This window comes from Zingiber officinale, chromosome 3B, assembly GCF_018446385.1.
Source record: "Zingiber officinale cultivar Zhangliang chromosome 3B, Zo_v1.1, whole genome shotgun sequence".
Lineage (NCBI taxonomy): Eukaryota > Viridiplantae > Streptophyta > Magnoliopsida > Zingiberales > Zingiberaceae > Zingiber > Zingiber officinale.
Genome location: NC_055991.1, coordinates 21,154,758 through 21,181,687, shown reverse-complemented (window position 1 = coordinate 21,181,687; position 26,930 = coordinate 21,154,758). Strand labels below are relative to the sequence as shown.

The following is a 26,930-nucleotide window of genomic DNA, read 5'->3' as shown; positions in this document are numbered from 1 at the left end:
AAAATTGACAACTACCAAAGTGCAAAAGAACTCTGGGAAAAGTTCTTGAAGTTTCACGAAGACTCGATTGAAGCCGAATCCGACTCTTGATGGACACCAAGTCGTTGTCAGAAGAATCTGAGACCAAAGAAATTATCGGGACAACCCTTATAACTGATTTCCTTCCCGAGGACACAGAAAGCTCATCCTAGATGAGCATCGATGAAGGGGGAGAGTCTTCATAGGAAAGCAGCTCTACAGGGGGAGGATCAGAGATCGACAAGGTAAGTCAGGTACGGTCTCTACCACCTGATCAAATGTTTAAATTTGTTAAATTATTAACTAAAGATTGTTGCATGCTAGAAAAAGAAAATAAAAAGCTGAAATTAACTTTAGACAAATCTTGTCTATTGTAAGATCTTAAAAGATTAGAAGTAGAAAATGATAAATTAAAATTAGAAAATGATAATTTGAAAATGCAAGTAGATATTTTGAAAAATCATACATGTTCAAATAATCAACATATTAGAAAATTTTATGGATTAAATTGGTACCTTAGATACCATAAGGGACAAATTAGAAATATTTCAAAGAAATATGTCCCTAATAAATATCTAATTAATCAAATTGGTTGGAACCTATATTGGGTTCCTAAGTCTTGTCTTACCTGAACGTTAATTTAGACTAAGCGCTTTCAGTGAGAAAATTAAACGTCTAATTTCCTTATGTGGCTTTGTCTAGAAGTGGTTGATGATCCAATAACCAAGAAGGTCTAGTGGCTCGCCATAGCCTAGAAGTCAAATATTAAAATAAAATGTTTAATTGACTAGCTGATAAAGCATTAAATTAAAATTAAATAATGCCTTAAAAAGTCTTTTCAAACATTTTTTTTGGAAATTACTCAAATATTTTTTTTGCAAAGTTCTCTAAACTTAGAAATTTCTTTTGCAAAGTTTTTAACTTAGAAAATTTCTTTTTATTTGAATTTTACTTAGAAATTTTTTAAAGTTTCTAAAAATGATTGTAAATTCTTTTTGGTGATATCACAAATAATCTTCGAATTTTTCAAAGTTTTCAAAGTTATTACCCTTAGACTTGTTGTGATACCCCATTTTTAAGTGATCAAATGGGGAGAAGGAAAATATTAAGTTTATGGGGAGGTAGATCAAATTTTTTACACTTTCATGCAAAATTTATTATTTTTGATTTATGTTGGTTTACCCTAACTTAACTTAGGTTACTCACATCAAAAAGGAGGAGATTGTTGGAACCCCAGGTTGTTTTGATGTGATCAAACAAGTTAAGTTAGGTCTTATGGTGTTTTGACCCTGTGTCTAAGTGTGCAGGAAGTTAGGAGCATAGGAAGTCGAGCGGAAGACGCAGCTAGCGAGAAGGACGACACAGGAGAGAGTCGACGGGCTCGGTGCGTTTGAGGGATGAGCCGCTGCGGAAGACTACATCGGCGGATGAGAACGAAGCGTGCGGTGTTTCTGAGGGACAAGAAGTCAGAGCGGAAGATTGCTTGGGGAGCAAGAGATGCAGCCAGTGAGATGGTCGACATGGGAGAGCCAACGGGCTTGGTGCGTCTGAGGGACAAAGAGCTACAGATGAGTACGCTAGCGGACGAGAAGGAAACACGTGACGATTCTGAGGGACGAGAAGCCGAAGCGAAAGTCTGCTCAAGAAGGCCGAAATCGAGTTCGGGTGAGCCTTATTTCGGTTGGCCGAAATCACCCAAGTGAGCGGAGTGAAAGATCTGGACCGAGGCGAGCAGAACTGGAGCAGAGAGCCGGGACCACAAAAAGTCAACAAAGTTTACTTTAAGGGTCCGAGGGCCCCGAATCAATCTAGGCGTCCGGAATGCGACTGTTAACCAGATCACGTTTGACTGTGATCCGTTGTGAAGGGGATAAAACTTTATCCCCTTCCTGGCGCCTAGAACCCTCCAAGCGCCCCGACCAAGGCTATAAATACAGTCTTGGTCCAGAAGCTTTTCAATTCAACAAGCAATTAGCAATACAACACTTGTGCGCTTCCATTTTTAGTTTAGCTTCTCTTTTCTGTGCTTTCACTGCTATAAGAGGTTTCTCTGCCTGAAGGAGATACTTAGTGCGATTCATTCCTTGGATTAACAACCTCCTCAGTTGTAACCAAGTCAAGTCTATGAGCCTCATCTTTTCAGTTTCGTTCTTTATTTAATTTATGCAAGTGCTACTTTAAAAGTCTGAAAAGGGTATTATTTTTATTTGTGTAGGGCTATTCAACCCCTCCAACAGCCGACCACCAATGGTCACCCAACATGTTTGATATTCAATATCAACCCCGAACGGTGATCAAAGCTCAAGCCTTGTTTGGCTCCCGAATGGAAAGCTGTTTCGTTCTGTCCCTCGCTCAACCTAGCGACCTGCTGCGGAGGCTGCGGGCTCCTGCGCTTGGCGATCAGCCAACGCCTATTATTGTTGTTGCTCCAATATCTTCGTCACTCGAGCTTGTATTAGTAAGTTGAGATCCTCTTACGTCAGCATCACTGTTTTGAATTGTCCAGCATCTTCAATCTTCTCGTTCGGATGCAGGTTATGTTCCCACAGACAACGTCAAAAATGATCCTGTTCGAAAGCGTGAAGTTGGAAAGTCAGGGATGTGGCAGTTCCGTGAATGGATGAAGACCTTGTTCCTATTTGCAAAACAAACCAAACCAGGTAAGGGGTCCTTGACGTTGGCCCCCCGATGCTCAAGTTAGAAACAAAAGAAGAGGAATCGAAAATAATAGGGATAGAGATGAATCTTGCCTTTCCTCATGCCTATCATACTCTTTTATACCTGTTTTAGTGACCCTTCATATTCTCCTATTTAATGATATTAATTGCAAACAGAAGGCATCTTTGTCTTGACTTCTCCGCACTCAATGATGGATAAAGTATTTTCTTTTATTTTCTCTTCCCCTTATTAAGTATTTATCTTTTGCTCTTTTATTACATCGGTTCATTATTCACTGTCAATAACATACCCCGAGCCAGACGGGTGGTCCGCTCGGCCCGATCTCCTGCTGATCGGGTTGCCTAGACACTGTCTCATCCAGACGGCCGACCGAACAGTAGTTCCTCCAATCGGCCTATGTAGCTCCCTCTCGCTCGGGCGCCACTGCTGAGCCTCTTTAAGCCCTGACATTGAATGTTTTGATTTTGACTTTCACTGTGGTCGTTGACCCGTGCCAAGTGGGTTCTTCCTTATCGCCACATCAACTATGATACAGATTCCTTTTGGAATCATAAAGTTTAGATCATGATTTGCTATTACAGTTTAGCATAAAGTATTTTGCAAATATGATTAGACCTCTTTTGAGGTCATCTTAGGACCAGTTGGAAATTGACATGTATTGTTCACATTTCATGTAATTTCAACTTTACACATCCATATCTTGATCTATGTCATTAATGGCATTTGTATTGTAATTACTGTTGGGGCTTGTTATGATCATATATAGTAGTTATGACCTCTTTAGTCCTATACCAGTGAAGTTAATGGACCAGATTATTTACAGATACTCATAAAGTATGATATCAACTAAAGTTACATTTGCGTGTTGTCTATAATCACATATACCCAAAGTGGGAGATTGTCGGATTTAATATCCCTTAAGGTGGGTTTACATCTGATTTAAGAAACTTGCGATATCAAAACCCGTTAAGTAATCTAACTTAAGGTTATTGGATATGAGTTTAATGTGTATAACCTTTTAACTCAATCCGTTATTATCTACGCATTGATAACGGATTGAATTCCTATATAAAAAGAATGTCCCTAAGGATTTAAGGTAATCTTGACAGAGCTTTTGATTCTCCATTGACTTATAACTCTTCGGCATCGTCATCCCCTAAGTTTCTTGAAAGATCCTCCCTATTTATTTCCACTTCTTTTTTTTCTGGATCTTTCAAACGACGTTAAAGGATAAGAAAAATGATTTTTTTAATTAGGTTTCTTGTCATTTTTTATTTATATTTATGTATTACATTATCATTTCATATTTTCTTGATTCGAATTCTTATTTTATTCTTAGAATTTATCGTTAGAAGAAAATTTAAATTTTAACATCTTATTCATTACTGTATTTTAAACAGAGACATTATTAAAAATGAAAAAGCATCCCAAAATGCTCAATTAAACAATTGAGGTGATAGTTGAGATGCATTGTTTTCATCCTAGAAATCTGGAGGGGAACTATAGCTACTAGAAATTCCTCCCTCATGACTAGCTGAAAGAGATCTGATGCACCATGCTGCAATAATAAATGTCTTCGACAAACTTTAGCAATCATTATTCCAGAGGTGTAAGCTCCATGGACAGACCAAGAGTGATCATCGATCGCTAATTGCTGCTTCACCAGCAAATTACAAATTGTCAACTGGACTAACCCAGAATGTTTTTATATAATTAAATTACATTTGACTGAATTTTTACTCTGTTTTTTATTGTCTTATAGTTTGGAAATTTAGCTATTCATATTGAATATTTATTATTTTAGATCTTCACAAAGTTTCAATTTTGTTTGTCCCTTTTCACGCCAACAAAAATTAAGTATGTTTTATTGTAATTCTACATTAAAATTTATCTATCTACTTTATGAAAAATAAATAGATTCTATTTTTTTATTAAGAAATATTATATTTCAAATAAAAATCAAAAATAAAAAATAATAGTTCACTGTTTGTGACATGCCATTCAATGTATAATGAGAAAATTTAAGATTTCTCCACTTGGTTTAGGACAATAAATGAATATACTTATACTACCTCTTGCAAGGATGGAGTAGGGGTAGGTTAGTGAAGGACATAAGTTAACCTTAGACATGAAAATAACCATTGTCATGCTTCCATAAAAGCTACATGTATCTTAATTCTTTCGTTCTTCATTTAAACTTTTTAATATATAGTTATTTTAATTTCTCAGATCTTTGAGAATCCTTATAGCACCTAAGTGAACTAGAAAAAATCTTTACAAAGCAAACTATTTGATGTGAGCACAAAGTGCTATTTAATATAAACATCTTTTGGTATAATATACTAAAGTGATAGAGCTCATTCATTAGGCACAACATTGTTAAAGGCCACTTTAAAAATAGTTGGCACTCACCTTTCATAAATTTCAAAGCATGATTAGGACAAGTATTTTTATTGGTCAATTGAAGAACAACTGTTGCAAGTCTTGGAATAATAACGACAGAAGTTGTCACCTTCCCAGGATATTTCCTTGAAGTTTCATAGTGAAGAAAAACAGGAAAGGAGAAAATTGCAAGATCATGATATAAGACAATCAAAAGAAAACTAAGACAGAAAAAAAACAAAAACTAAGCTAGAAAATCAAAAGAAGAACGCTGCTTCTGTGTTTAGAAATTATCAAAACAGCATCCTTATCTATATTTTTCTATCCAAAACACTCTTCATCCTCCATCTTAGAGCTATTTAAACTAAAGTACCTCCATTTTAAAATTACTCTGACTAAAGTAATTCCCAGGTCCCTTTACGTAGTAGCTGCTCGAGTGAGAGCATAGGACAACACAGCCTATCGAGATGATTGACCAGATTAAACTCTCTCCAATGGTGTGGTAAAAGATGGCACGGATAAACTAAATCATAGATGGTTAGTAACTTTTAGAATAGAGATATATAAGAGAAGCATTTATCTTAATTATATTAAGATTCGAATTCTAAAGTTTATGATAATAATACTTCGTTAACCATCGAAACAACTTGCTCAATTGGTCTGATCTTTCGGTGCACAAGACAAAACATTACATTTGTTTGGCCAGATAATTCAATGCTAGACGTCGTGACGTTGACGCCATGCCTACCATTGACTAATGAACGGTTCAAAGTCACAAGAAATCAACTTGAGATTTTTCAATTAGATTCCAACTTGTCCTTTTGTTGCCAATTTAATAGCACAAGTAAAAAATTACTGCCCATAAATTAGTGAAATACCGTCGCGCCAAACATTGCAGATGAATTAATTAACCAACCGAAGATTAAGTCACAAAGAGAAGGATTAGTATAGTGCTAACTAGGTTTATTATTTTATTTTTTTTCAAGAAAAAAACTAGTATAATGCATTAATTATATATATATATATATATATATATACACATGATAGAAGTCAATTAAGGAACTATAATGCATTATCTATTTTTTAATTTAGATATTTAACTCTTTAAATTAATTAATTTTGGAATAACTAATTCAGTCATACAAAATCTGGTTAACCATTAGAATGCCTTACCACTGCACTGTAACCCCAAGGACAACTATAATGCATTATTTGTGGTGACAAGCCCTGTCTGAATACCAACTCAACTACACATGTGAAGTTGGAGAAGAGAGATGATTATATTATATCAAAAGGTGATAACGCTCACCCAGGTGGTCTAGTATCGTCGAGCCCCCGATTGGATATAGACAGATAAATCATGGGACATTTTATCTTAACACAATGATACTTTGTAAGTAGGAGGTCAAACGTCCAATGAATTATTTTGTATCTATTAGAAATTAATCCCGAAACTTATTAAAGTAATCAGTCATGCATGTACTAACTGTGATAATATGTGAAGGTGAAGAGGGATGATTATAGAGATAATGAGAAGATGATAATTTTCCACCCTAATTTTCCCTCTTTCCTCAAATCCTTTCCCTTTTTCCTTCCTATCACCTAAATAAAGTAATACTTTTTTTTTTTAATCTTCCCTTCTCACCTATTTTCCCTCCTACTTGTCTCCTCAGGAGTAAGTAAACCAAGCCTAAAAAGTAAGATCCAAGTGTTTATTTATTATCACAACTTGAGGACCCTACTAATTTTTAATATCTATTTTCTAAAAAAGATAATAGCAAGTGTTCTTGCCACTTGCAGACATAGTTAATATCAATAACTTGGATAATTAGTTAATATCAATAATAGCCAAGGATAATATTTTATATAATTAATTTACTTGTTAAATAGTCTGATTAGTCTTACTCTTTATAAATATTTTATATAATTTACTTCTTAATTACTTTATATTCACAGTGTACCGAATGATCTCTTTTTATACAGCAGCCTCCCCCTCCCAACAAGAAACCTCACGTTGATGTTAAAACAAAACCTAGTTATATGGTCTCTCATATGCATATCATTTTAAAATGCATCAACTGATGAGTTGAGCGATTAGGAGATGATGAAGCAGCTCTATGCATTACTTTTGCTTAAATCTTCAACCTTAATTCAGTCAATGAGGTATGTTACTTCCGCTTCCTCTTCCTTTTGCTGGATTATTTTTTACTTCTCAATCTTAAATACGCTCAGTTCAATCTGGTATGCATAAACTTGGGCATGAGCAGATATTTAAGGGAAATAGCTTTGGTTAGAAAAGTAGAGAACGTATGCAAACTCCTTTTTCTTTTAATTCTGGAAGAATATAATAACAAACTCGAATATTATTAAACTATTAATTCTTCGTATCCTCTTCCTCAAAATTTTTGATCTATCAATTCAATTTGGGTAAAAATTAAAAGAAGATACCATTATAAAATCTTTTAAAAAAAAACATATTGGCTGACTGGTCCAAGTTATAAAAAAAAAAAATCTAGTAGATAAATTTTCCATTTTATAAATTAATATATGATCATGTTCATACATCTATAGTTTTTTATTTAAATTTTTATAAAAATAATTTATATAATAGAAGTAGAGAATCTCACCGAATTGAAGGGAAGATTTAATGTCACTCACACACATCCTACAAATTTTCTCAAGAAATCACCCATCCTAGTATTTAACTTTGGAGTTCTGAGCTTCCGAAAAGGAAGGTGCACCTTGATAATATAAATAGTATTATTTAACCTTTTAAATCATACTTAACCAGAATTTTAAAATCGGGGTATTACATTTAAATTTATAAAATAAAATAATCATGTCTATAAAAAAATATATATATAAATTTAGATTTATAAAAACATTATTTATTAAAAAAAATCAAAGAAAGGAAGTTAGAAAAAAAGTTGAACTGAAGACTTTTTTAGAGAATTATATAATTGCACATAACTACTACATCAATTGCAATATCAATCAATCATTTACTTAGTCAATAAGATTTGTTTGACTTGAAAATGTTTCAGATGAAAAAGATATATCCTACATCAATTAAATTTCAATTATTAGAGAAGATCAAATAAAATAGAAAATTTTAATTTGTCAATTTAGTTTGGGTAAAATTTAAAAGATGCCCTTAATTTTTAATGTAGACCTTCGATAAAAAAAATTTATTTTTTTCAACAAATATAATTCAAAAAATCATTATTTACAAGTTTTTTTTTTAATAATATTCAAAAAACATAAATTGTATTTAAATTTATAAAAGAATAATTTTATAAAATATTTAATAATATAAAAAATATAACATTATAAATTCGTAAGAAAATTATTTATAATTTTATAAAATATTTAACACAATAACAAAAAATAGCAACCAATAAAAGTATAAAAAAATAATAATAATTTAAATTTATAGAAAAATAATTTGACAATCTCCATTGATAAAATTTTGAATTTATAAAATAAAATTAGTCATTTCGTTAAATGAATTTAAATTTCATAAAATAATTTATAACATTGTTTAATTAAAAAAATAATTTCGTGCATTCATTAAACAAATGTAAATTTAAAAAAACTTACATTTTTATGGAGAATTATTTTTTTAAAAAAGACAGATCCTTAAAAGTTAATTGTTGCTCATTTAGATTTATTAGGGAAACTATAAAATTGAAAATAACTAGTATACTAATTGCATTGTCAATTATTCAATTACTCAGTCAATAATATTTGTGTTAGACTTCAGAAGCATCTAAAATTTCTGGAAAAGAAATAGGGTTAGTTTTCAAAAAAAAAATTACCATAGCAAATAAATATCCAAAATCTAGGAACCATAAAAAAAAAAAAACCTCTTCAAATCAAACTCAACGAGATAATAATTATAAACTATCATCACAAATCAATAACATCTCAATTCAAAATCCGACAATTCAAGAAAAAAAATATCAAAAAAAATGATCACTTGTCCATATGTAATGGCCTCTTAATTCGTATTAACCATGCACACCCACCCCTCACCTTACCTCCCCTTCATGTTTATATGGGAATGCATTTACATCCATCGAGCCACCTTCCTCGTAAAAAATGAGCCCTTATAATTTGCTCGATTGTGTAATCACTATTATGTTCAAATCTCAACTTGGATTAACATAATAAACCGGTCGATGAATACTACTCAATAATATAATATCGATTGACCTTCCTTTTCCCAAACATGAATCTTTCAATCTCAATTCAGTTACTTTCCTAGACTTGTCCCACAGACCTCAATTTATATTCTAGACTATAGGTAAACAGACTAAAGTAACAACACTGATCCAAGACTTCAAGAATTAGCTGAAAGTAATAAGGGCACAAGAAATCTCACTCAATGGATCTCGAATCTCACATAGTGGAATACGGGGATTAATAATATAATCATTTCAAATAAAGTGATCCCACTATCCTTAGTCATTTTATCACACGTGATATGAAACACGTGTCACAGTGTTATTCCCCCATCTCTCAATAGGGCATATGTTAGATTTGTTTAACACTGTGCAGGTTTGAGACTTAGTTTGTGTTGGTACAATATCCCCTGGGTCAGGTTGACCAAGTTGACTAGGCTTGAGTTGGCTCAAGCTTGAGTCTTGATGTTTGGATTTCGATCTTTGACAATATGTGAAGATTACAGATGCGATCGTTCGATTGGAGAGTTTTTTTGTGCAATTCCCCTCTGGTCAAAGGATGACCAGTTTGATGTAAAGAAGAGTCAAGTAGGTCAAGATTGACCGGATACTTGACTGGGAAAGTCTTAACTAAAGATTAGGCAGTTGAAAGTCTTAGTAAATGAAGCTAGGCAGTTGGAAATCCTGGTGAGTGAAGACAGGTGAAAGTCCTGATAAGTGAAGCTAGGTAGTGAAAAAGTCCTGGTGAGTGAAGCCAGACAGATGGAATGTCTTGGTGAGTGAAGCTAGACAGATGGAAAGTCCAAGTGAGTGAAGCTAGGCAGGTGGAAAGACCTGGTGAGTGAAGTCAGGCACGTGGAAATCCAGGTGGCTCAAGGTTGACCGGACACCTGGTGTTGGGAAGTCCAAGTAGGTCAAAGAAGTGACCGGATACTTGGCACAAGGAAATACAGATGGATCAAGAGTGACCAGACATCTGGTGGAAGGAAGTCCAAGTGGATCATGGAGGACCGAACACTTGGCATGAGACGGTAAGTCTAAGTGGGTCAAGATTGACTAGACACTTGGCATGAGGAGAAAAGTCCAAGTGGGTCAAAGAATTGATCAGATACTTGGTGAAGATGTCCCAGCAGGTCAAGGTTGATCGGATGCTAGGCATGAGGAGTTCCAACAGGTCATGATTGACCGAATGCTAGAATTGGGGATCCTAGACTTGATTTAAGCAAGTTAAAGGGAGGTTAATCAATCAACCAATTGATTACATTGTAGTCCAATCGATCAGTCAATCAATTGGTTATGCGCGTGAGTGAAGGTTGGCCCAATCGATCAGCCGATCGATTGGGAAGCGAAATCATGACCACAGAGGAACTCCCAATCGATCAGCCGATTGATTGATCATCGCTAATGGATCAGTCGATCAATTAGGGGCTGGTTTTCTCACGCAATCCCGAGGAAGCCTGAATCGATCGGTCAATCGATTCAAGAAGTTCCCATCAGAGCACAGAGACACTCTAAATCGATCAGCCGATCAATTTAAGCCTCCTCAATAGATTGGGATGTGATCATTGCGAAGGAAGCGTCGAGTTTAAAGTTGTCTTCTTCACAGCGATTCAACACTTCTTTCTCTCCACCTCTTGTAATCATCTTTCATAGGTTTACGTTAGTTTTTGAAATTTTTTTGGAGTAAAGTGTTACAGACGAAAAAAAAATATATCCTACATCAATTAAATTTCAATTATTAGAAAAGATCAAATAAAATAGAAAATTTTAATTTGTCAATTTAGTTTATGTAAAATTTAAACGATGCCCTTAATTTTTAATGTAGACCTTGTATAAAAAAAAAATTCAACAAATATAATTAAAAAAAACATTATTTACAAGTTTTTTTAATAATATTCAAAAAAACATAAATTGTATTTAAATTTATAAAAGAATAATTTTATAAAATATTTAATAATATAAAAAATATAACATTCATAAATTCATAAGAAAATTATTTATAATTTTATAAAATATTTAACACAATAACAAAAATTTGCAACCAATAAAAGTAAAAAAATAATAATTTAAATTTATAGGAAAATAATTTGACAATCTCCATTGATAAAAATTTGAATTTATAAAATAAAATTAGTCATTTCGTTAAATGAATTTAAATATCATAAAATAATTTATAACATTATTTAATTAAAAAATAATAATTTCGTGCATTCATTAAACAAATGTAAATTGAAAAAATTTTGGGTGTGTTTAGTAGGCGCGTTTTTCATTTTTATTTTTTGAAAAATACACATTTTCTAAAAAACATGAAAATGACTTTTTGTCATTCTCTGTTTTTCTAGGAAACGCTATCTATTTTCTTAGAAAATCAGCACGAAAAACACAAACCAAACACTATTTTTCAAAAAACGTACGTTTTTCATAAAATAAAAATGAAAAAAGACAGATCCTTGAAAGTTAATTGTTGCTCATTTAGATTTATTAGAGAAGTTATAAAATTGAAAATAACTAGAATACTAATTGCATTTTCAATTATTCAATTACGTCAATAATATATGTTAGATTTCAGAAGCGTCTATAATTTTTCGAAAAGGAATAGGATATCGAAAATCTAGGAATCATAAAAAAAAAATTCTCAAATCAAACTCATAGTCGGGATGATAATCATGAATTATCACCACAAATCCATAACATCTCAATTCAAAATCTGACAATATAATTCAAGAAGAAAAGTATCAAAAAAATGATCACTTGTCCCTATGCAATGTGCTCTCAATTGGTATTAACCATGCACACCAACCCTCACCTTACCTCCCCTTCACGTTTATGTGGGAATACACCTATTAGGATGATTGTGAAGTCACTATTAATACTAAAAGAACTCGTTGTACCACAAAACCAATGTATTTACATCCATCGAATCACATTCCTCATAAAAAATGAGCCCCTATACTTTGCTCGATTGTGTATTCACTATTATATATGTTCAAATCCTAACTTGGATTAACATAATAGATCGGTCAATGAATACTACTCAATAATGTAATATCGATTGACCTTCCTTTTCCCAAACATGAATCTTTCAGTCTCAATTCAGTTACTTTCCTAGACTTATCTCACAGACCTCAATTTATATTCTAGACTATAGGTAAACAGACTAAAATAGCAACACTGATCGAAGACTTCAAGAATTAGCTGAAAGTAATAAGGGCACAAGAGATCTCACTCAATAAATCTCAGATCCCACATAGTGGAATACGAGGATTAATAATATAATCATTTCAAATAAAGTGATCTCACTATCCTTAGTCGTTTTATCACACGTGATATGAAACACGTTCCATAGTGTTATTACCCTATCTCTCAATAGGGCATATATTAGATTTGTCTAACACTATGCAAGTTTGGGACTTAGTTTGTGTTGGTGCAATATCCTCTGGGTCAGGTTGACCGGGTTGACTAAGCTTGAGTTGGCTCAAGCTTGAGTCTTGATGTTTGAGTTTCGATGTTTGACAATATGTGAAGATTGCAGATGCAATCGTCCGATTGGGGAGTTTTTTGGTGCAATTTCTCTCTGGTTAAGGGATGACCAGTTTGATGTAAAGAAGAGTCAAGTAGGTCAAGGTTGACCGAATACTTGACTGGGAAAGTCCTAACTGGAGGTTAGGCAGTTGAAAGTCCTAGTAAGTGAAGTTAGGTAGTTGGAAATCTTGGTGAGTGAAATTAGGCAGTGAAAAAGTCCTGATGAGTGAAGCCAGGCAGATAGAAAGTCTTGGTGAGTGAAACCAGACAGATAGAAAGTCTTGGTGAGTGAAGCTAGGTAGATAGAAAGACCTGATGAGTGAAGCCAGACACATGGAAATACAGGTGGGTCAAGGTTGACCAGACACCTGTGTTGGGAAGTCCAAGTAGGTCAAAGAAATGACCGGATACTTGGCACAAGGAAATCCAGATAGGTCAAGAGTGACTGGACATCTGATGGAAGGAAGTCCAAGTGGGTCATGGAGGACCGAACACTTGGTACGAGATGATAAGTCAAAGTGGGTCAAGGTTGACTTAACACTTGGCACGAGGAAAAAAGTCCAAGTGGGTCAAAGGATTGATCGAACACTTGGTGAAGAAGTCTCAGCAAGTCAAAATTGACCAGATGCTAGGCATGAAGAGTTCCAACAGGTCACGGTTGACCAGAAATTAGAATTGGGGATCCTAGACTTGATTTAAGCATGCTAAAGGGAGGTCAATCGATCAACCAATCAATTGGACTGTAGTCCAATCGATCAGTCGATCAATTGGTTATGTACGCGAGTGAAGTTGGCACAATCGATCAACCGATCGATTGAGAAATGAAATCATGACCACAGGGGAACTCCCAATCGATCAGCCGATCGATTGAGCACCATCAATCGATCAGCCGATCGATTAGGGGCTGGTTTTCTCACGCGGTCGCGAGGAAGTCTGAATCGATTGGTCAATCGATTCAAGCAGTTCCCAGCAGAGCACAGAGGTGCTCTAAATTGATCAGCCGATCGATTCAAGTCTCCCTAATGATTAGAATGTGACCGCTGCGAAGGAAGCACCAAGTTTAAAGTTGTCTTCTTCGCAGCGATTCAACACTTCTTTCTCTCCACCTCTTACGATTATCTCTCACATGTTTACGCTAGTTCTTGAAGCTTCTTGGAGTAAAGTGTTGATGCACTTTCAAGGTCAAGAGACGTTCCACAAAAGAAGAAGAAGATAGGTAGGGTTTTCATTTGTGTAAATCTTGTAAGAGATTCTTTGTATTTGTTTCTTCTTTTCTTCTTGTTGTATTTAGATGTTGTACAAGGCTTCTCTGCCTTTGGTAGTTACCGAGAATGAGTTATTTTATAGTGGATGAGTGAGTGAGGGCTGGATTCTTGGATTAGTCATCTCTTCTTGAGGTGAATACCAAGTAAATCCCCTATGTTAGAATTGTGAGAGTTGCTTGAGTGTGTTCCACTACAACAACTTCATCAAAGCAAACAATCAAAGCGCGACGAGTTATTCACCCCCTCCCCTCCTCTAGCTACAAATCAACCCTAACAGTTTGCACATAAGATTTTACCCAAAGATCTCAGGGAGAGTATCTTAGAAACGACATCACTAATTGCAGGTGATATCTAAGATTTCATATCTAGCTACTTACGAGCAACATGAATGTGGGTATGTCCATGTCGATTATTTCACAAATGATCTCATCTATAACACATGTCATGGTGATTTATATTTTAGCAGGGCTACTTTCAAAACCTCTAATAGCTAGAAATCATCTCATCCCTGCTCACTCAGAGCTAGGTGTGGTCACTCGTGTGAGAGAGATGACTTGACCTGCTTGACATACCATTTCATCACATTATAAAATATATGATAAGAAAATGCATTATTTGAAATATAATAACTCATGTGTGACTTATTAATGCACAATAATCATATATCAAAGTAATAAGCATCAATATCATCAATCTAGTACAACATGAGAAATGTTAATATATACACAAACCCAATGATTCTCTGAGTCCTAAAAATGAGTCTCTAGCAATGAGTTTGGTAAAAGGATCAACCACCATGCTGTGTGTAGAAATATACTTAATGATCACTTCACCTTTCTCAACGATGTCTCTCAAAATGTTATATATGGTGTCTATGTGCTTGGTCCTACTATGATACTTAGGTTCTCGAGTGTATGCGATAGTAGCCTAATTATCACAGTAGATAATCACTAGCCTCCCACTATCTACCACAATTTCTAAGTAATCCAATAGTCTTCAGAGCCAAATACTCTCTTGAACTGCAACTGAGCAAGTCATGAACTCAGTCTCTATCGTTGATAAGGCTACACAAGTTTGTTTCTTACTGCTCATGAAATAGTACCACCATTGAGCAAGAAGGAAAAACCTGATATTGATTTGCGCTTATCCAGGTCGCTACCCCAGTCAGCGTCTGAATATCCTACAAGGCACAAATTATCTTCTCTAAAACACAAGGAGAGGCTTGTAGTTTCCTTAAGATATTTAAAAATCCTTTTCACTGCTCTCTAGTGATCTTTTCCATAATTTGATTGATATCTACTCACCAAACTGATTGTGTAACATATGTCTGGTCGTGTACACAACATTGCATACATCAAACTTCGTATTGCACTGGAATAAGGGACTTTTCTCATTTCCCTTGCTTCTTCCTGAGTTTTAGGACACATATCAAGACTCAGACCATCACCCTTGGCTATAGGAGTATCTATGAAATTGCTATCACTCATCCCAAAATGCTCAAGAATTTTCTTAACATAGATCTCTTGTGAAAGAACCAACATTCTTCTTAAGCGATTCCTCTAGATCTTTACTCTAAGGATGAACTCCACTTCACCCATGTCTTTCATGTTGAAGTTGGATGATAACCATGTTTTAATGGTAATGAGATACACAATGTTGTTCTCAGCCAACATTATATCATCCACATACAACGACATGATCACAAAGGAATAATCATAACATATCAGATAGACACAATGATCCTCCTTGATCATTGCAAAACCATAAGATATCGCCTTACTTGTGAAAACTCAAGTACCACCATCTGGATGATTGTTTTATGCCATATATCAACTTCCATAGTCGGCATACCTTATCTTCTTGACTTGCTAGAATGAACCCAGAAGGCTACTCCATATAGATCTTCTCATCCAAACTTCCGTTAAGGAAGGAGGTTCTTACATCAATCTGATGTAACTCCAAATCCATGATCACAACAATCTCCAAGAGTAGACGAATCGATGTAGATTTGACTACAGGAAAAAAAAAAGTCTCTTCATAGTCAACACCCTTGGTCCACATGTAACCCTTGGCTCCAGACGGGCCTTGTACCTCTCGATCGATCCGTTAGTCTTTCTTTTGATTTTGAAAACCCACTTGTTCCCAATGACCTTTCTATCCTCAGGTAAGTCAACTAGGTCCCAGATCCCATTGACTCTCATAGAATTCATCTTCTCTTGCATGACTTTATACCATTGGTCCTTTGCTAGACCCTTGAGAGCCTTCTGAAATGAGTTAGGCTCCTCATCATCTTTAGGAGTCACAATGAGGATCTCATCCTCAATCGGGAAATAACGATGAGGTTCATGTTCTTGACTACTTCTACGAGGAGGGGGAGCCTTCTCACCTCTAGATGGACCACTTCCACTAGGACCAAGATGTGTAATAAGTTCTTGGATCCCTTCGTTGGGCTCATCTGGACCTCTAGGCTCATCCATCTCATAGAAGGTGTAAACCCGATCGATTTCACCTCTTATAGGGAAATCCTTTTCTAGGAAGGTAGCATCACGAGACTCAATCTAGGTTACTGTGTCATCTATATGTTCACCTAAGAACACGTATCCCTTGGACTGTTTCGAGTATCTTGTGAAGATACACTTCTTCTTCTAGGGCTTAACTTGCCATGTGGATGCTAGGAATCGCGAACATATGCGACACAACCCCATGGTCTTAAGTGGCTAAGATCATACTATCTCACTGTCCAAAGCTTGTATGGGGTACCAACCACAGACTTTATTGGAACATAGTTAACAAGACATCTCCCCAATGGAAAATAGGTATATAAGTTAGCTTGTATCATCATAGACCTTACCATATCCAATAGAGTCATATTCCTTCTCTCATCCACTCCATTTTGTTGAGAAGTAGCAGGAATAGTCAACTGTCTCATGATACCTTTCTCAAAATAGAGTTATTTAAATTGTTCAGATAAATACTCGCGCCCCCTATCGGTTCTGAGAGTTTTCACCCTCAAGTCTAGTTGATTTTCAACCTCACTAATATACCTCCTGAAACACTCCAGTGTCTTAGACTTGTGCAAGATCAGATAGACATGACCGAAGCACGTGTAATCATTAATAAATATAATGAAATACTTAGCTCCATTTTGGACTTTCACATTCATAGGCCCACAAAGATTGGAGTGGACTTATTGCAATGGACTTTCAACTCTCATTGCTTTTCCAAATGGTTTCTTCATAGCTTTGCCAGCTAGGTAAAACTCACATAGGGGCAACTCAACCTTAGTTAGCTGGTCCAATAAGTCATTTGCTGCTAATCGGTTTATTCTCTCTTACCCTATATAGCCAAGTCTACTATGCCAAATAGAAATATCATCAACTACACTCTTAGATAGGAGATAAATGAGAAATATCATAAATGGAAACCATATCCAGTACATAAAGTCTATCATAGACTGAACCAGAATATATCAAAGAACTGTCAAATGAAATAGAAACAACAGAGTTTCTTAAAAAAATAGAATATCCTAAACGATCAAGGCAACGAATAGAAATGAGATTCCGTTAAATCTTAGGAGCATACAAAATGTCATGTAATATATAGGATTTGACTAAATGATAACAATAGCTTGCATGTACCAATCCCCTTCACCGCCACAAATGCTCCATTCTCCATGTACATCCTCCTCGCTTGGGGACTCAATCGATGAAACTCCATGTATGAGCTCCTATCACGAGCTACATGGTCAGTGGCTTTTGAGTCTATAATCCACAAAGGATAGGAGTTAGCAAGCATCACAGTAGATGATACATAACTCATACCATGTAAGAAAGAGGAAAATACCTTTCACTTGCCAGATTTGTGTGTGAAATGCCCAAGTCTACCACATACGTAGCACTTAACCTTACTCTTATCGAGCTCTTTCTTTCTCCATTTCTATTCCTTATCATCTTCCCTCACTAGTTGCTTCTTCTTGCCTTGGCCTTTGGTCTTCCTATTATACTTGTGCCACTTGTGCTTAGTACCCTGGGATCACTTATTCGACTCCACGGCAAAAGCATGACCTATAGTAGACTGAGCCACCTTCTGACGCACCTCCTCAAGCTCACAATTGTTACTCACATCTATAAAAGTACAAATACTCTCTGTTGTATCCAAATGATGTTCACATATCTCCATAATATAATGATATTATTTACTTTGGACCTAGGCCTTCTTTGCTTTACTCTTGGGCTCTCCCCAAAAGGTCTCATGCTAATGGAGATATTTTACCTCCTTTTAAACCTATGATCTTTTTTTAAATCCTTCTAATGTAGAATTTTGATTGAATCCCAATAATTCTCCCCTCAAATGAAGGATCACCATTACGCTCATGGTCTGAGTCTCCCTACGAGCATCCGGTCACCTTAACCTACTCTGGGCCTCTCCACGAGCATCCAGTCACCTTGACTTGCTTTGGGTCTCCCCGTGAGGATCGGTTATCCTGATATGCTCCGCGTCTTCTCCGCGAGCATCTGATCACCTGACCTACTCCAGGTCTCCCCGTGAGCATCCGGTTATCTTGAATTGCTCCAGGCCTCCTCGCGAGCATTTAGTCACCTTGACCTATTTCGTGCCTTACCAGTGAATATCCGGTTATCCTGACCTACTCCAGTCATTCTCACGAGCATCCAGTCACCTTGACCTACTTTAGACCTCCCCGTGAGTATCGAATCACCATGACTTGATACGGACCTCCCTATGAGCATCTGCTCTCTCTGAACTGCTTCAGGCATTCTCATGAGCATCCGATCATCCTAACCTACTATGGGTCTCCCCATAAGCATCAGGTCACCCTTGACCTATTCTTGGGCTCCCCACGAGCATCCAATCATTCTGGCCAGCTCCTATGCCTTCCTGTGAATATCTGATCAACCTGACCTGCTTCGGGCCTATCCTCAGCTTCATTCAAGGCCACCCCATATTGAATTTGGTCTGGACCATGACTCTGATACCATTTGTTAAGCCCAAAGGATGCTCACATATCTCCACAATGACATGATATTATCCACTTTGGACCTAAGTCTTCATGGCTTTACTCTTGAGCTCTCCCCAAAAGGCCTCATACCAATGAAGATATCTTACATCTTTTTAAACACATGATCTTTTTCAAATCATTTCAATGTAGGACTTCGATTGAATCATAACACTCTCATTGTATGTGAGATAAGTCTTAACAACCTCCTAAGAGTCGGGCAAGGACTGGATCACCCCTAGTACCTGAAGCTTATCAGATAATGACTTCCCCATATTCCTTAAAGAAGCAATCATACTTGACACTTGAATTAAATGTTATTTCATACTATGATCTCACTTCTTCTTATAGGTTATGAACCTATAAGTCAATATGATCAGCTTAGGAGCTAATGGGGAGCCCAAGTGCTCTTTAAGAGTCTGCTAGATCGAGATCACAGTAGGATACTACTCATAAATTGGGGTCAGGTCGTCATGCATGCTGCTCAGAAGGATTACCCTAGCTTGACTATCCTTTTTCTTCCATGCACGGTACACCTCTTGATCCTGCCTCACTTGAGGCATATTACCCTCCCGAGGTCTTTCATTTTGTGCTTCAAAACCTCAGTCAATTCTTGATCCTCGAAGAGTAGCTGAATCTTCCCATGCGCGCTAGCCGGGACTATCGGGTAACGAATCGAGTCGAGACGTAGATCTAGATTCGGCTCTAGATAGACCTGGACCGGATCCAACTTACACACCTTGTACGGGAGCGTGACCCACACACGGGCAGGCTCGGTTTAGGTCTTCTTTGCCCAACTCCATTGTTTTGATTGTTTTTTTATGATTTCTTCTTTCCTGACAATCCTAAACTCGATTTTTGGGAAGCTTGAAGCCCTAGACGGGCATTGCAAAATTTTTTCATGACCCTTCTCTGTCGATTTTGGTTTTCTGACAAACGACAACCATTTCACGTAATTGACTTATGAATTTGTTACATCAAAGCATGCAGAACATTACTCAACCATTTATATGCATCAACACTTGCTAAAACTCTATTGAAAACTAGGAAAATATTCTCGATTGATTTTCATGGCCACAAGGTTCAACCTTAGTTTTCAAGGCCCAAACATGTTAAAAAAAATTCAATGAAAATTATTTCCATGCTCTACAAGTCATGGGTAACTTTATGGTATAATCAGATTCATGAAACTTATCCATGATCCGGACCCCAAAATTTAATATCCTATCTTAAGCATGGTGGGCCCATAACCCACATGTTCTAGGATCGAAACCTGGCTCTGATACCAATGTTAGACTTCTTCACAAATTGCGAAAATGTCTATAATTTCTCGAAAATAAATGGGGTTGAGTTTTCGTAAAAGAAAGATTACCTCAGCGAATAAATACTAAAAATCTAGGAACCACGAAAAAAAATTCCTTGAATCAAACTCGCAGTCAGAATGATAATCATGAACGAACTATCACCATGGATCCACAATATCTCAATTCAGAGTCCGACAATTCAAGAAGAAAAGTATTAGAATGATGATCACTTGTCCTTATGTACTGTGCTCTCAATTGGTATTATTGTATTAACCATGCACACCTACCCCTCACCTGCCTCCCCTTGGGGGGAATCATGGGAATAACCACCCATGATCTCATATGTGTTATTACCAAAATGCTCGTAAGTGGGCATAATATCTAATAATTTGGTTAATTAGTTATTGTTGTGCAAGTTTGGTTTGTCTAGTTAGTATCCCAACTCTTGTTGAATGTAAAAAATAATTCTAAGACTTGAGAAATTTTCCTTTATATCCTTTGTATAATATAAGAGAAAGTGAATGAAAAAGAGACAACCTATAAGATATATTATACATTTATAAAAAAAAAGAAATTTTTTTAAAAATATATAATAATAATAAAAGAGGTTAAGAAAGTGGTGAATGAAGTAAAAAATAAAAGTAAAAATATTTTATCCAAATAATATATATTAAATATAAATACAATAGGATATTATTAAATGATGAGGAAATAAAATATAATTGAAAATTATTATTTTCAACTTTTTAATGAAGGTTTAGGTGAACAATTTAACTTAAATAATTTATGTAGGTTAAATAAGTATAAACATTTAAATTTTTATATAAAATTCAAATTTTAAAAGTAGAATAAATTTTAAATAGGCTGTAAAATGAAGAGTAGTTAGACCCGATGATATTTTGATAAAGGTATAAAAGTACCTAGAAAAATATGGTATTGAATGATTTATAAGGTTATTCATGATAAAAATATCTGATCAATGGAGGGCAAGTACTTTAGTTTTCTTATATAAGAACAAAAATACTCGTAAGTGGGCATAATATCTAATCATTTGGTTAATTATTTATTGTTGTGCAAATTTGGTTTGGCTAGCCAGTATCCCAACTCTTGTTGAATGTCAAAAATAATTCTAAGACTTGAGAAATTTTCCTTTACATCCTTTGTATAATATAAGAGAAAGTGAATGAAAAAGAAACAACCTATAAGATATATGATACACTTATAAAAATGAGAATTTTTTTTAAAAAAATATATAATAATAAAAAAGAGGCTAAGAAAGTGGTGAATGAAGCAAAAAATGAAAGTAAAAAGATTTTATCCAAATAATATATACTAAAGATAAATACAATAGGGTATTATTAAATGATGAGGAAATAAAATATCATTGAAAAAAAAATTTCATCAACTTTTTAATGAAGGTTTAGGTGAACAATTTAACTTAAATAATTTATGTAGGTTAAATAAGTATAAACATTTAAATTTTTATATAAAATTTAAATTTCAGAAGTAGAACAAATTTTAAATGGGATGTAAAATGAAAAGTAGTTAGACCAGATGATATTTTGATAAAGGTATAAAAGTACCTAGAAAAATAAGGTATTGAATGATTTATAAAGTTATTCATAATATTAAAAATAAAAAAAATATCTAATCAATGGATGATAAGTACTCTAGAACACATGAGATGTGAGTTGCATAGATGAGGATGTCAAGATGAATGTGCAGACATACAAGGATGAACAATATAAGAAATGAAAATATTAGAGAGAAAATCAAAGTGACACCTATTGAGGAAAAATTTGGGAAGACACATTTAAGCTAGTGTAAACATGTACATAGACGACCAATAGATGTTTAGTTAATCGATATGAAATTATGACACATGTGCATATTAAATGAGCAAGAAAAAGATAAAAAAAAATAATTGGTTAGCAATAATAAAATAAGATAAAATTTATTTAAATATAAATGATGTTACAATAGGAGATAGAGTTTAATGATGTAGAATGATACGATACCATTTAGTAGGATAAAACTTGATTATTATTGTTATTATATCCTTTGTATAGTTTTATAAGTTTTTTCTCATACAAAAGATATATCCAACATGATTTTTTCCGTATAAATTCTTCTTCTCATATTTTTTCGCATAAAAGCCATTTTAGATGTTTAATATCTCTTAACGTGTATTCTTGTTACTTATTCACAATTAGTTTATGATATAACAACACTCTTTTTCTCATTAGGGCAAACAGGAGTTGATAAGCATGCAAGCATAGGCAGTAAGTATTCCAATACAAATTTAATTCTAGCCTTAGAGCAGTTGATTCATCCGTCTCAAGAAATGGCAGATGTCCTAAACTTTTTTGTTATAAGATACCTTGACAAACTATCAGATGTTATAAAGGGAGAGATAGGTAAAGTGCTAGGGGTTAAAGAAGAAACTAAGAGGCTTCATAGAAAATTATCAAGAATCCGTCCCTATATTCAAGATGCTGAAAAAAGAAGACGTAGAGATCCTGCGATCAACAATTGGGTGAAGGAATTAAAAGATATCATGTATGATGTAGAAGACACACTTGATCTTTGCTTGATTGAAGGTGGGAGATTATTGGAGGCTCTTCCATCTTCTCCTTTGGAGGTATGCTCTCCGGTTAGTTTGCTTTCATTTTGCTTCCAGTGTTATAAGTTCCGAAGAAACATTTGGAATCAAATAAAAAGAGTCAATGATAGACTCGACGAAATCAAAGACGACAGTAATGTTATACCCAGATTAGTAGCACACATAAATGAAGGCCTCCAAGATAACACAGTAAAAATGTCATCTCCTACCTCTTCCACACATGTGGCGACAGACATTGTTGGGACACAAATTGTAGATGCTGCCCAAATGTTAATTTCAGAGATAGAGCGTAACAAAAAAAAATGTAGTGTGTTGGGAATTTCTGGGATGGGTGGAATAGGCAAGACCACTCTAGCACAAAAAATATTTAACGATGAAATGGTGAAAAAACAGTTTCCTAAAAGAGTGTGGTTACATGTATCTAAGGATTACTCTCAGATTGAGCTACTCAAACAAATACTAAGAGGTGTAGGAGGACATGATGATGGTGTTCAAAGTAGAGCAGAAGTTGAAGGTAGAATTGTTCCTCTTCTTTCAGAAAGTTTGCTTCTTGTACTGGATGATATATGGAGTGCAAGTGCATGGGGAGATTTAATCAGAAATCCCATTTTGAATGGTTCCTGTAGGGCTACTGTCTTATATACCACTAGGCATGAAGATGTGGTAGCAGAAATGAGAGCTGATTTTGTCCACCATGTTGAGAAAATGCACGAAGACAGTGGCTGGGAATTAATTAGAAAAATTGTTTTTGGAGAAGGGGAGAATGAAATAATTTCTGAATTGAAAGAAGTTGGTATGGAAATTGTCAGAAAATGTGATGGTCTTCCTCTAGCAATTAAAGTGATGGCTGGTGTTTTATTTCACAAGGACCGGACCAAAAGGGAGTGGATAAAAGTTGTTGAAAGTGATTTATGGTTTATGACCGAGAATAGAAATGAAGTATCAAATGCTTTATACTTGAGCTATGAGGATTTGCCGAGTCACCTCAAACAATGTTTTCTTAGTTGTGCTTTCTATCGTGGCATATCATTTCGATCAGACTTAATCCGACTATTGATGGCTGAAGGATTTGTGATTGAAGAATCAAATCGTTTGATGGAAGACACAGCTGAGAACTACTACGAGGAACTTATTGCAAGAAACCTTTTGCAAAATCATACTAAAAATTTAAATAGTGTAGGAGTTGTTATGCATGATGTTTTACGATCTTTTGCAGAAAAATTGATGGAAGAGGAAGGGATTATCATTAATAATGGTCAATGCACAAGTACAAATTCTTTGACAAAGATTCGTCGTTTGTCCATCTCAAACCAAGGTGATGATGTGTTATCTCTTCCCAATGTGATAACAGAGCAAAAATGTTTAAGAGTCCTACGCCTCATCAATTGCCCTCGAATCAACCGAATAGAGAATCATGCATTTGAAAGCTTACAGCGTCTCAGAGTCTTGGATTTGTGTGATACATCCATAGAAAGCCTCCCAGATTGTCTTACGAAATTGTTACATTTAAAATACTTGGATCTTGATCGAACAAAGATTAGAAGGATTCCTGAATCCATTGAGTGCCTTGCAAACCTGCAAACTTTGAATCTGTCGGGGTGTGAATCACTGCATGAACTTCCAATGGGGATCACAAAGTTAAGCAATTTGAGGTGCCTTCGAATTGAGAAGACTCCGCTCACCCATGTTCCAAAGGGAGTTGGGAAGCTGAAAAATCTCAACACTTTTTTGGGATTTTTTGTCGGCCATTGTGACTCCATGAGCAAGATGGATGGAGGTTGTGACTTGGACGAGTTGCAATATTTGTGCAATCTAAGACACTTACGGATAGATAAATTGGAAAGGGCAACAAGGACAAGAAACGGAAACTTTATGCTTGCGAACAAAAAATTTCTCAGGAGATTGATTCTTGAATGGACAAAGAATAATAATGAAAACAATGAGGAGCAAATCACTGAGGCGGAGATGATATGCAACCAATTCAGTCCTCCATCGAACCTACAATCTCTTGCAATTAAGAATTTCCCTGGCCGACAATTTCCAGAGTGGATGGTGTCAACTTCTGCACTTGATTCTTTGGCTAACTTAACACTTTTGAGTCTGGCCAATTTCCCATCATATACGGTGCTCCCTCCATTGGGCCAACTTCCCAATCTTAAAGTCCTAGACATTGAAGGAGGGGAAGCAATCAGGAGTATTGGTCCTGAATTCCTTGGCTGCAGAACGCCTGCATTCCCAAAACTTGAGTATATAGCATTCGACAACATGCGCAATTGGGAAGCGTGGATATTGCGTGAAGCACTGGATGTTCAAGCAACCAACCTCAATTTGTTTCCTAATCTGAAATCGTGTAACATCATCAACTGCCCAAAGCTGAAAAATAGCATCCTTCCTTCGAATAGGTATTTGCAAATTAATCTCTGTCCAAGTTTGGAATATGTGGAGAAGGTTGGCACGTTGCAGCAATTGGTAGTTATTTTCCCCGCTGAAATAAAACAGCTTCCACAGTGGTTGTCAAGCCTGATTAATGCGACTTTGCATAGTTTGCAGCTATTTTACATGCACTGCGATTCACTTCTACTAGATAGTTGCAGCAAGGGGAAGCAAAATTGTCACATCATTCAACAAATTCCAAAAGTTACTATTTATAGCGTTGATCGTAAAACACGCTTATTACTCAACAAGGGCTCGTACAAATACGAAATAAAGGATGAGTTTGGAAGTTTCATCTCCCTTGTAAGTCCTCTCATTAACTATTTTCTTACCCTAGCTTATTGCATACCTTTAAATTTTGTTAGGGAAAAAAAACTTGTACAATTTTTTATTCTATGGACAGGATCAACCAAGCTTCCATGGCTGATTGTTTCCTCCATTATGATCGAGGTTAGTAACTCATTAATCATGGATTTTATAATATCATCACAAATAAAATGTACTTGTTTCTTTATTTCTACTTGAAGGGCGCTTGTTGGAATTGGTATAACTTGACCAAGGTGCCTATTTCCACTAGTTCTAGTGTTGGTAGAATTGCATCTTTGTCTTTTAATTGTCTAAAACTACTCTTTTGTAGAAAAAGATTATTTGTCTCTGTATTTAGAATAAATGTTTGGGATTGTGTATTATAACCTATAAGCTAGTTATTTGTATCTGTTTCCTCAGAAATTCTTTGAATGGTACATTGTAAGTCATAAGCTATTTATTTGTTTCCTCAATGTATATCGTGTGAATGATATCGCATATTGTGAATTCCTATATGTGCTCTCTATCTATATTGAAATTTTACCATTTGTTCTATTTCTTTAAAATGATACAGAACTCCTTTTCCATAATTTTATAACATGGAAGTTTGAATCTTATTACTTTTAGATTCTCGATGAGTCATTATAGTTTGTGAATAAAGTAGACAGTTGTTTTAAGTTTTGCATTTACTTGAGTCTTTGTTAAATTTGACAGTGAAAAAAATTGTATGAATTTATTGACATAAAGGAAGAGAGAATAAATGACATACAACTTATGAGGATTTCGATAGAGATATTTTGAGATTAATTTATAGAAAAATAAATAAAATTATCCAATTCATTCTTTTCTCAATCAGTTCATTCATTTTCTCACCCTCTCTCTCTCTCTCTCTCACATTCAACATCCACAAAGCACAATGTCTCTTATGGCCTAGTGGTCCTCAAACAAGTTAAAAGTTGGGAGGGACAGAGATGGTAAAGAGAAAAGGCACAATAATGCATCATGTATATCTTTTCATTTTTATAAGCATACAGTATGTTCTTCTAATTTGCCTATCGGATAATTTCGAAGTACAATTTATACATATTAAAAAACTAATTGCTAAAATATTCATGAGTAATTTATCAAAGGGCGCACGTAGAAATTTAAATTTAACAAAAGACGTATATTATTTTAGTATTTATCAAAGAGCGCACTTTT

The 26,930-nt window shown here is 35.1% G+C and overlaps 1 protein-coding gene across 3 annotated transcripts; it reads left to right on the top strand.

Moving 5' to 3' along the window:
• The first annotated feature begins 7,056 nt into the window (after positions 1-7,056).
• Positions 7,057-26,203, top strand: LOC122056116 (putative disease resistance RPP13-like protein 1). Of its 3 annotated transcripts, XM_042617903.1 has the most exons (4): positions 7,057-7,242; positions 22,615-25,727; positions 25,828-25,874; positions 25,952-26,203. In XM_042617903.1, the coding sequence occupies exons 2-3, from the start codon at positions 22,713-22,715 to the stop codon at positions 25,849-25,851; spliced, it is 3,039 nt and encodes a 1,012-aa protein (XP_042473837.1). In that variant the 5' UTR covers positions 7,057-7,242; positions 22,615-22,712; the 3' UTR covers positions 25,852-25,874; positions 25,952-26,203. The 3 variants fall into 3 exon arrangements, with proteins under 3 accessions (XP_042473837.1, XP_042473838.1, XP_042473836.1); XM_042617904.1 differs by having other exon boundaries at positions 22,624-25,727; positions 25,828-26,203; XM_042617902.1 differs by having other exon boundaries at positions 25,828-26,203.
• Positions 26,204-26,930: the final 727 nt, after the last annotated feature.

Coding starts and splice junctions, on each gene's coding strand:
- LOC122056116 (XM_042617904.1), top strand. CDS start 22,713: ATGGCAGATGTCCTAAACTTTTTTGTTATAAGATACCTTGACAAACTA. Junction 25,728..25,827: donor TTGGAAGTTTCATCTCCCTT/GTAAGTCCTCTC, acceptor TTCTATGGACAG/GATCAACCAAGCTTCCATGG.